General features: G+C 51.6%; 1 protein-coding gene and 1 long non-coding RNA gene across 3 annotated transcripts in view; one reads left to right on the top strand and one right to left on the bottom strand.

The window, feature by feature from the left end:
• RBM20 (RNA binding motif protein 20) overlaps positions 1-1175 on the top strand; it is a 190016-nt gene extending 188841 nt beyond the window's left edge. The window contains exon 14 of the mRNA XM_069567084.1: positions 801-1175. Coding sequence (XP_069423185.1) covers positions 801-911 — 111 coding nt within the window. The 3' untranslated portion in view covers positions 912-1175. The remainder of the gene's footprint in view (positions 1-800) is intronic.
• A 1934-nt stretch (positions 1176-3109) lies between these two features.
• Positions 3110-8589, bottom strand: LOC138427549 (uncharacterized). 2 transcript variants are annotated; one of them, XR_011252050.1, is made up of 3 exons: positions 8500-8588; positions 7908-7985; positions 3110-4138 (listed from the first exon to the last, which is right to left on the bottom strand). It is a non-coding gene; the product is annotated as an uncharacterized lncRNA (long non-coding RNA). The 2 variants fall into 2 exon arrangements; XR_011252049.1 differs by having other exon boundaries at positions 3161-4463; positions 8500-8589.
• Between the last annotated feature and the right edge of the window lie 1356 nt (positions 8590-9945).

Genomic DNA, 9945 nt, shown 5'->3' on the forward strand with positions numbered 1-9945 from the left:
ACAGATGCCAAAGATATTGAGGAACTTGCCGGCTGAGAGCCAGCCTTTGAACCCAGGTCATGTGATGGCAAAGCCCACACACTTGACGGTTGTGGGGGACTCAACCCTGCTGATTCTTAATCCAGCACTCCTTGCACTGCCCTGGGCTGCCCCAGCCATCAGAGGACTTCCAACTGGGGCCTAGGGCATCTTCTGGTTCTCTCACCGCATTGAATCCAGAACCTCAGGAGCAGCCTGACAGGCTCACCGAGTTGGACTTGGGGAGCCAGTGGGAACATGGGTGCCCTGAGGTGGGGTACAGGCGGCTCCCCCAGCCTGTCTGCAGAGTCTCAGATGTCGGGATGCATTTTTTCTTTCACAGTAGGTATGGGACAGAGCTGCTCCCCTCCTTGCCCTTCCAGCCTCCCTCTCTTTCCTCTGCCTTTTACATGTAGACGTGCTGCCTGGATCCTAGGGCTCATTCTGGACAATGAGTAGAGTTGTTGTGAGGATTAAATGAGTTTATAGAAGAAAAGCAGTTAGCGCTGGATCTGGGATAAGGGCTATGGATGTGTTTGCTGTTAGGATCTGCACTTCCCTACATTTCTCCAGGAATCATTTGTAAACTAACACAAAGAGGGTGGAGCTCATCACTCAGCCTGGGTCCCAGGGCCCTGGAAGGATCTGGGGAGGGAGAAGAGGGGTCCCACCCCAGGGGGGCAAGAGGAGAGGAGAGGGGGGCCAGGCACACAGCCCCTTCCTCTCCCCTCAGCTCACCACTGTCTTTCTCCCTCCCCACTCTGCCCCTCTTTACACCACAGAAGTACTTGTCCCAGCTGGCCGAGGAGGGCCTGAAAGAGACGGAGAGGGCGGGCAGCCCACGGCCCCAGGACAGCGGAATCGTGCCAAACTTTGAAAGGAAGAAGCTCTGACACCGCTGCTTGAAGAGGGAGAGGAGGGCCTGAGAAGTGGGGCCTTCCTGCCAGAGAGGAAGGAAGACCAGGGAGCCCACGGCGGTGCCTGAGTCGGTCTGCAGAGACTCACGAAATGCCCGGAGCGCCTCCCGCTCGGAGCCTTCACCCTGGCGTGTCCTGTGACTCGTGTTTCCTTCGAACAGTTTTTCAATTTGCTTGTCTCTCTTCCTCTCCATCTCTCACTCCCTCCTCCTGTGCCCATAAAATCCAACTTCTCAGGGATTTTCACAGTGTTCCGATTCTTGGTGGGATAGGATAGGTCAAGCCAGGCTGAGTCCTCAAAAAAAAAAAAAAAAAAAAAATTTCATGGAGACTCCTGGGTCGAGAACCATGTCTCTGCTTGGCATCCTGTGTGTGGGAGGTGGGGGAGCTGAGTTGGATCCTACAGTCCTGGAGTGGGGAAGCCTTGGACCACCAGCAGGCAGAAGCTGGGAGCTCCTCCAGCTCAACCACCTTTTTGAAAAGCCCTGATTTTCATAACTCTTTTGTCCTCTCCATTGTTCTAGAAGCCCACCAGATTCAAGCCTTAAAATTTAAGGAGGGAAAGAGCCCTTTATTTTGGAAGCTCTGATCATTTCCCTCCTGTTGATTTCAGGAGATGCCAGGGTTTGTTCTCCTCTGGATATTGAGTCTGGTCTAGATTCACTTTAAATGAAAATGAAAACAGAATCATCTTCCCCCTCCAGCTAAAACATTAGAAGGTCAAGACTTCAGTTGAAGACTGGTCTCCCAGACGTGCATGGTTGGCTTGAGAGACACCAAAACAAGGAAGAGGCATCCATCCTTGACTCGTCCTTTGGTGCCTGCACACTGGGTACCAGCAGCCTCACAGTGGGATGGTTTTTAAATGGTCTCTTAGAGGCGGGGGCAGCTAAGGAGAGGGAAGGCTGCAGGACCGAGGAGCATTGAGGGTTGCCAGGTGCCCTTTCCAATTGGGCAGAAGGCCAAAGGCCTCTCAGAGTTTACCCCATGTGCAGACTTTGATATTAAATGTTATGAGGCGCAGAGCTCCTTCCCATCGGGCTGTGGGTACTGAAGGTCTGTGCCTTCAGGTTCCTGGACAGGACAGGCTGCGGGAGTCTAGGCTGAGGTTCATTGGGAGGGTTTGGGAAAAGGTGCTAGGGAAAATGAGGCTCAGCTGAGCCCTGGAGAAACCCTTGAGAAGGTCAGAAGGGAGCCTGGGGCTGCTTCCTCAAGTGAGACACTTGCCCGGAGGCGGCCGCCCTGGCTCAGCTCCTAGAAGGCGGTTCCTGTTAGTTCTATTCCTGACCACAAATAGGTAGGCTAAGACAAGATTGCTTGTTTTATTTTAATGTTTTGCTTTTTTTTCTTTTAATGGTAGATAAGACTATACTGCATATTCTGTTTTCTGTCCTCTGCACTAAAAGCAGAAGGTAGAGAGATGGATTATTTGAGTTCTACACTGACATCTGATCAGTGAGAAAATTAAGCCTCAGAAAGGAAGGGAAAATAGAACACAAGGATCATGTGTAAACCTGGGGGCAGGTGGCATCTGCAAGGAGAGAACCGCTGGGGACCTGTGAGAGAGAGGAGTTCAGGCAAGCTTCAAACAGACCAGCTTGAACAGGTGTAGAGGGAGGCTGCAGGCAGTGGGAAATCTGAACTTGGCATCAGGCAGCTGTGGGCCTCAGAAAGGTGAGTGTCTCAAAGAGAGCAGAGTTTGAAAACAGTGACTCAGCCCAGACCTGTTCCCCTGGCTGCCTTCTCTGGTTTTTACCTGGTATTCTAGAAACCGGCTTCCCCCATTTCTCGGAAACTTTCACCCTATGTCTTTCTTCCCACTGGTGGGAAGTCAGGGGCCAACTCTCTGAACCTTGCTGGGAAAAACCTAAAGCCTAAAACTGCATTTTTAGAGAAGCTGGCAGTCTTTTCTCCCAGCATAGTGGAAGCTGACCCCACCAGCTCACCACCCCCCTACCAAGCAGTGTTTCCATGGAAACTTGGATGTCTGTTCAAACAGCCATATTCCCTAGTAATTTAATGGCGCTCTCACTGATAGATCGAACTTCCCTATATTTTAAAGCTGGAGAACAGCCCTGGGAAGGAGAGAGAAAAAGCTCTTTGCGTTTAATAAGAACATTTTAAAATTAATTTTAAAAGTCATCCAAGGTCCTATATTTGTGTGTATATATATATTTATTTTTATTTATTTTTATACAATTCCATTGGCATAGTTTCACCCACTCTATAATTTGCACTTTTTATTCGTACGTGTGTCATACACAATGCAGTATTAAAAGCAACCAGGAAAATATTGATTTTTTTTTTAAAGCTTTTCTTCAGTGTTTGTTAACCATTTCAAAATGTCTCTCTGGAAAGGTTGTTCAACAGCAGCTGCTGTCTTGAGCGGCACATTTACTCGTCCCCTGCATTAATATAACAAAAGGCCTGTGTACTTTTTATTGTAAACACCTGAAATAAAGTATATCCACAGCGTATTCCCGAAGAATTTGGTACACTTGGTGTGAGCAGCAGCCATTAGTATCAAGGTTTCTCTTGACAGTCTGAGGCTGTGATCTGTTAGATTATACTTGAACTGGACCAGAGTTTGATTATTGAGCTTGTGAGAAAAAGAAAACCATTAGTTGATTTAAGTTTGAACTTGTAAAGTATTGGAATTTGTTGAGTGTGTCCAATTAATCGTCACTTTTCCTGATCTGTATAATTGACCTCAAGTGTTTGTTTTTACAAAAGGAAAAACAAAAAAAAGATTTTTAATAAAGAGAATTTGAAAGCTTGTGAGTGAGTCGTCATCTGTTACACTGGGATCCCTAAGTGTTTGGCCAAAGGATAATCAGAGTGTGGAGGTTGGGATTCAGTCCATCTAAATCTAGAATGTTTCTGAAGAGTTGAAAAAACAAGATGCAAGAGGTTCCACTTGGAACTCGGGCGGGGGGGAATCAGAGCGTCTCAGGGGTGAAGCTCCAAGAGGGCTGATTCTAGGAACACGGGGAGCTGCTGTTCCCCAGGCCAAAAGGGTTGGATAGAAAATTCTCTTGGCTTCTTCTAACCCTGTGGCCCGTCTCACTGCTCTCAGGTTGTCTAGTGGCCGAATTCTGTTGTCCTGCAGCGGAGTCAGGCCGTTTCTGGAGGTGCTGTCCCTGTAAGGAGGTCAGCTCCTGGCTTGGGTCCTTTCAGCCTTGTGACTTCTGAAGTCCCGTTTCCTTGGGTGCAAGGGTGATGGTATTAATCACCTCCCTGATGGTTTCTGGGCTAACGTCGTTGCTGGTGAAAGCAACTGCTATGCTGTGCAGCCCTGAATCTTTGCTGTTTGGGGATTCAGAACAACCCTCCAATTTTCAGTGGTTCTTAAGTTCTTTCTCAACTGTTTCTTCTAGCAAAACAATGCTAATCTCCTGGGACCAGTTAGCAAGTCCTTTGAATGGCTTGGAATCTTCTCAGGGCCCTCCCCTCCTGTTGGCAGTGTTCCTGAGTCACTGGGGAGCGGCAGGGCAGTCCGGCCCCAGAGGGCAAAGTGAGTGGGGCTGCCTGTAATTAGTGGGTGCAGATGTGTAGATCTGAGGAAAGTTCCCATCCAGCCTGTTGCTACCCACCTCCTCCCCACCCCCCCACCTATTGTGGCCATCCAGGGCTGAGCTCAGGCCTCCAGTTCCCAACCAGGAGGGGTGGGGAAACATCCTTCCCTGCCAGTGTCAGCCGTACCCTTGTGGGCCAACGCAGCCGGTGGGCCTGGGCTCGCCCTGCTGCCCTAAGTTCAGGATCCAGGGCGGCTAGGGTGCCCCAGTACCTGCTCCCAGTCCCTGCTCCCAGTCCCTTCATGTGGCACAACTCCAGGGGGCAGTACGTTGCCTTCTGTAAGACACACCCCCCACCCCACCGCCCCGGAGCTGTGCAACAGAGCCATCCTGCCAGGAAGGCCCCCTGAGCTGAGTTCCCTGCCAAGCCGGAGGCTCATCATTTGCTTTCTTGTGTTCCTAAGGGCCCGAAGCCTAGTCCTGAGCCAGTCACCTGGGCCTGGGCCCTGACATTCAGACCCGCTCTCTGGGCTCCCTCTTCTCCCCAGGGGTCAGTGCCAGACTCTTCGGCCTGATTCTGCCATGGCCCAGATGCTCGAGTTGCTCCTCACAGTCCCTGGAGGCCAGGCCACTTAGATACTGACCTTGACCCCCATCTGACCTGAGATCTCTGTGCCCCTCTCACATCAACAACTGTCTACCTAGGCAGGGACAGGACCTCTGCGCTCATCCCCAACAGGTCCCCATTCTCCTTTCCCACCAGGCTGGCCCTCCAAAGCAGCCTAACCCAAGTGGATTTCCAAGCGTGTTAGAACAGGATGGCCCCAGGGACTGCCCCCCCACCCAAGCCCTGACCTTCCTTTTACAGGTGAGAAAACTGAGGCCCAGACGGGGAAGTGATTTGCCTAAAGGGTGGTCCTAACTGGGCACACATGAGGAGTGTAGTTTCTTTCAGCTGAATTATTTCATGAATTTTCTATATCTAGTCTGAGCTGGACTTCTGCAATTGGCAAGGACTCAAGAAAAATCGCTGATTTTTGTGCTTTGTGTGTATCTGAATCACCTGGGGAGCTTGTTGGAACTAGAGACTCCTGCCTCCCCAGCCCACCCCCCACCCCCGGTGGAGATTCTGCCTCACTGGGTCATGGGAAGGCATTTGCATCTTAGTGGAGCCTCATGAGTGATTCAGTGCAGGTGGAGTTTGTTCCTCGCTTGGAAAAACGCTGCCCTAGCTGTCAACCGGGGACTTCCCCAGCAGCTCCTGGAAGAGAAGGGACATTTATTTTGCTGGGGGGAAGGGCAGAACAGATGTGAATGGAGACCATTGAAGGTATGGGAGACTCCAGTGTGGAAAAGGCTTGAAGACAGGGGACATACAGGGGAGGAGACAGTCTGACTGTAGCAGATGGAGATGGTGGGAGCTGGTGGCGGTAGGGGGTGGTTGTCAGACTGGGTTTGGGGCACGTCAGGACTTTTTTTTAGTTGGATTCATATTTACCATGGTTAGGCAAAAGTCTTCCAATGGTCTCTTTATCCTCGTTAATGGTTGAAGGCACTGTAATTATCAAGACTCCTGGTGATACGCTAGCCCCTAAGGGCAGAGAGCTGTGCAGTCAGCAGACCTTTAGAGGAGGCTGAGTCACGGGGAGCAGGGGCATTCTCCAGGACCATGTCACTGCTCGTGAGGAAACCTGGGGTTCACACACCCTCTCCTGTGCTCCATGAGCCACCATTAATACTGATATTAGCCCTACAGATTATTAAGTGCATGTCACACTCTGTGTGTACTCTGTAGGGATACAGTTTCTTGGCCTCTTTACAATGCTGAGAGACAGGCGCCATTTTTCTCCCATTTTACAGACAGGGAAAATGAGGCTCAAAGGTGAAAATGAAGCTCAAAGGTGAAAATGGTTTGCCCAGGGACAGCTAGTGAGTGGCAGAGTTGGGATTCAAATCCAGGTCCACGTGACTCTCAAACCATGATTTTAACCACTATTCTCTAGTGCCTGTCTCAGGGTTGGGGTCTTCTCTTGTTCCTGCTTCTTGCTAAAACTTCTAGATCCTGGGTCTGCCAGAAACAGTGGAGTAAGGAGGATTAGAGAGCTGGATTTAGCTAGACTCAGGAGTTTATGACTGATCCTGATTGTTAAATTCTGAAACTGACCTCAACACTTCCCTCCTTAGACTGTAGCTAAACAAAGGTCTCCACCCACCACAGAGTAGGAAAACAAGCAGGAAGGCTGAAGTTGCCAAAGCAACACAGTTTCTTCCTCCGCTCACTCAGGAGGTTTCACCTTAGGAGCTGGATCTAGGGGTGAGCCAGGGGATTGTTCCTGCTCCTCTGGGGAGGGGAGAAGAGCACCTAGTTTGTGTTCTTGGGGAATTTAGGGGTATAAGGGTGTGATCAAAAGGAAATTTCCCATGGGCCCTAGATCCAGGCCAGACTTTGCACTTTTAACCCTTCTTTCCTGAGTGAAACTTCATTGTTTATTTACCTGCCACCTCCTAACAACAAGGAATTGAGTTAATATACAACACAGGCCATGTGCGGCCAGATTAAGCCAATGGAAACTTTTGAAGTGAGGATTGAGGAAACCCGGAGGCAGCAAGTAGGTGAGTAGGAAGGGCCGAGACAGTGGTGGTGAATTAACCTGAAATGTGACTGGGAGCATCCTGGGAGCCAAGGCAAAAAGAGGAAGCAAGCTCCGCTGCTCAGCTCTTCCTGTTAGAATCAAGAGAGCATGCCAGTTAATCTGGGGAAATCATTCTACTTGATTCCAAATTGTAGAAGAACTCCTTTTTGGGACTATACGTGATGTTGTGCTAAGAGGCTTGGAGAATATCCTTAGGTAGCTGGCAGCCCAAAGTCAGAGAAGATAGTGGAGAATGCTCTGGAGGGGATGTTAGTGAAATGGTCCATGTGAAATTGTCTCTGATGTCACAGTAATGCCTCCTAGTGTCTAAAGACCTGACCTTTCCTCTGCCTGCCTAACTCACCTGAGCCAGTATGCTGGCTTGAGTTGGTGTGTTTTAATCCCCTCCCCCAAATTTTTCAAATTTCTCTTGTTATTTGAGCTTCCAGGAGCCAGGTCCATAGGACCAGGAGGCTGTCATCGTAGCCATCTGACTGCTCAGCACACCCACCTGAAAACAGAGTGCTCTGGGTGGGTCGATCTGAATTCTGGGAAAATCTCAAGGGCAGGTACTCTCTGCGGTCCCCCATGGGCTGGCATCAGCCAGGAGAGAACCCCAGTGGACTGGGAAGCATTGATTTCCTCAGGCTGAGCCTGGAAACCACCCCAAACCTGCCTGGGGAGGACTGGCCTGGGGGAGGAGAGGAGCAGAGGGCTCCCTGTGACAGGGGTCACTCTCGCCATCCACAAGGTTGGAGGAGAGAACTTTCCGGTTCTGGGCCTCAGGGCCTTGAGCCCCTATGTCAGATCCACAAGGAACTCACTCAGTCTTGGACAAGGTGACCTTCTGCCACTTCAGTCTCTCCATCTGCACTTGATGTGTGCCTTGCGCTTGCCTGAGGCTGTTGGAGGGAAAGTGAGGCAAGAGCGGGACTCAGTCAGTCACAGGACGGGGGTAGTGGTCACTTCCGTCCCTGGGCTTCCCACAGCCCCAGTGCTGCGTTCCGCAAGCCTGCCGGGACTTCTGGTCTCGTGAGCATCCTTCCGTCCCCCACTCCCCACCCCGGGGCAGTCCGCCGTCTGCAGAGGACAAGTCCCTCTCAGGAGCAGATGCAGGTGCATCCAGGGGGCAGGCTGGCACCTGTGTTGTCCTGGCCTCTCTGGTCTCCATCTTCACATGCCTCAGGGTGCCATTAGCTGAACCTATGCACTGCTTCCCTCAGCGCCACCCACTTTGCTTTCTCACCCCCGCAGCTCCCACTTGTGGTCCAGCCTTGCTCAATGCTGCATGGGTCCTATTTAGGGCCCATCTCAGCCTCTCAGTTTTGCACATGGTCTCCCACTGCCTGGATGCCCTTCTTTCTCTCTGCTTGGGAACCGGGACTTTCTTTAACGTTCCTTCTAAGTAAGCGTTACCTCCATTATGAAGCCTTCCTTGACCCTCTTTGTTCTCCCTGCAGGTGTTTCTGCTCCCACACTGTGTCCCAGCACACCATTTCCACCCCCAGCCCCACACAGAGGCCTCTCTTTATAGCCCTTATCAGGCTGCCTTGTGATCTGTTTACAGGTTGGTCTTACATTAACCATTGAGTCTACAGGGCAGGAAGCATGTTCTACTCCCCTGCGCCTGCACAGAACGGGCACCAGTGCCTGAAGGACGAAGCAGCCCCCTCCCCATCTCTGGGCCTGGCTGCAGCCCCAGAGGCCCAAGCTCCAGGTCTCTATCCAGCCACCAGCTGGCTGCAGGAACAGGACTGTATTCTCAGAGAGGTGCCAGGGAGCATCTCCCCACCTCCCCGCCTTGGCCCTGCCCATCTTTCCCTTCCAGGTTCCCACCCACTGAGGACTGGAAGGTGTCTCTGATGGTTGGGGTCACAGACCCTGCTTGTGTGGCTCGAAGCTTGGCCTTTCAATGGTCAGATTCTTCTGCAGACACAGACCGGCTTCCTATGCCAGCTTCACCTCTCTGGGTCCCAGGGGCACGCCTTCTCCAAACCTATCTGTCCTCATTGCATACCCACCTTGCCAGGCCCACCCATCTCTCAGGGACCTTCCTGGGCAGAGCTGGGAACAAAGCTCAGTTTATGACGCTTGTGTCAACATGGGGTGGATGGCCTCGGTTCACCCTGCACTGTAGAAACCGCACCTGCCTGCCTGGTGCCCACACCTAATTAAGGCCTCCTGAAGACCCAGGGGCTGCAGGGAAGCTCCTCACACTCTTCTCTCCTAGCATCTGGGAGGTGCTGGGGGTTTGGGCTAGTGAGTGGGGATTTCACAGCCCCGGAAGAGAGAGACATTGCTCTAGGCTGATTAGTCTGGTCAGATGATTAATAATTAAACCTGACCTGTTCCCAGCTACACACACGCACCCTGCAGCCAGGAATCAGCAGAGATCAGGGGCAGAGAAGATCACCATGGGCCCAGCTCCAACCCCCTCGGCTCATTTCAGGGTTTGGGAGAGTCTCAGGGCTCCTCCTTCTCACCTACCTAAGGTCCTACCAGTCTACCTCCTAAGTAAAGCTTTCCTGACTTTTCCCACAGGCCAGAGCTCTGGGCAGGCTTTGGGCAATTCCTAGGCTGCACAGGCCAGGGACTCTGTAGGAGTGGGATTTGCAGATCAGATAGGACTTGGGCTCCACCTGTGTTGACACTCAACTTCTCCAACTCCATCTTGACTTCTGCAGCCTCTCCCTTATTTATACTCCCACTCCCCAGAGCTCTAGGAAGAGCAGGACATGCTCAGCACCCTGTCTGATCTTAGCACAGCAGAAACATTCAGCTCGGGGAGGTGGGAGCCAGTCAGCTTGGCTGCATTCTGCTCTCATCATCATGGGCCGCCTAAATTTTTCCAAAGGTCCTTCT

The sequence above is a fragment of the Ovis canadensis genome, chromosome 22 (genome assembly GCF_042477335.2).
Source record: "Ovis canadensis isolate MfBH-ARS-UI-01 breed Bighorn chromosome 22, ARS-UI_OviCan_v2, whole genome shotgun sequence".
In the NCBI taxonomy this organism is placed as follows: Eukaryota; Metazoa; Chordata; class Mammalia; order Artiodactyla; family Bovidae; genus Ovis; species Ovis canadensis.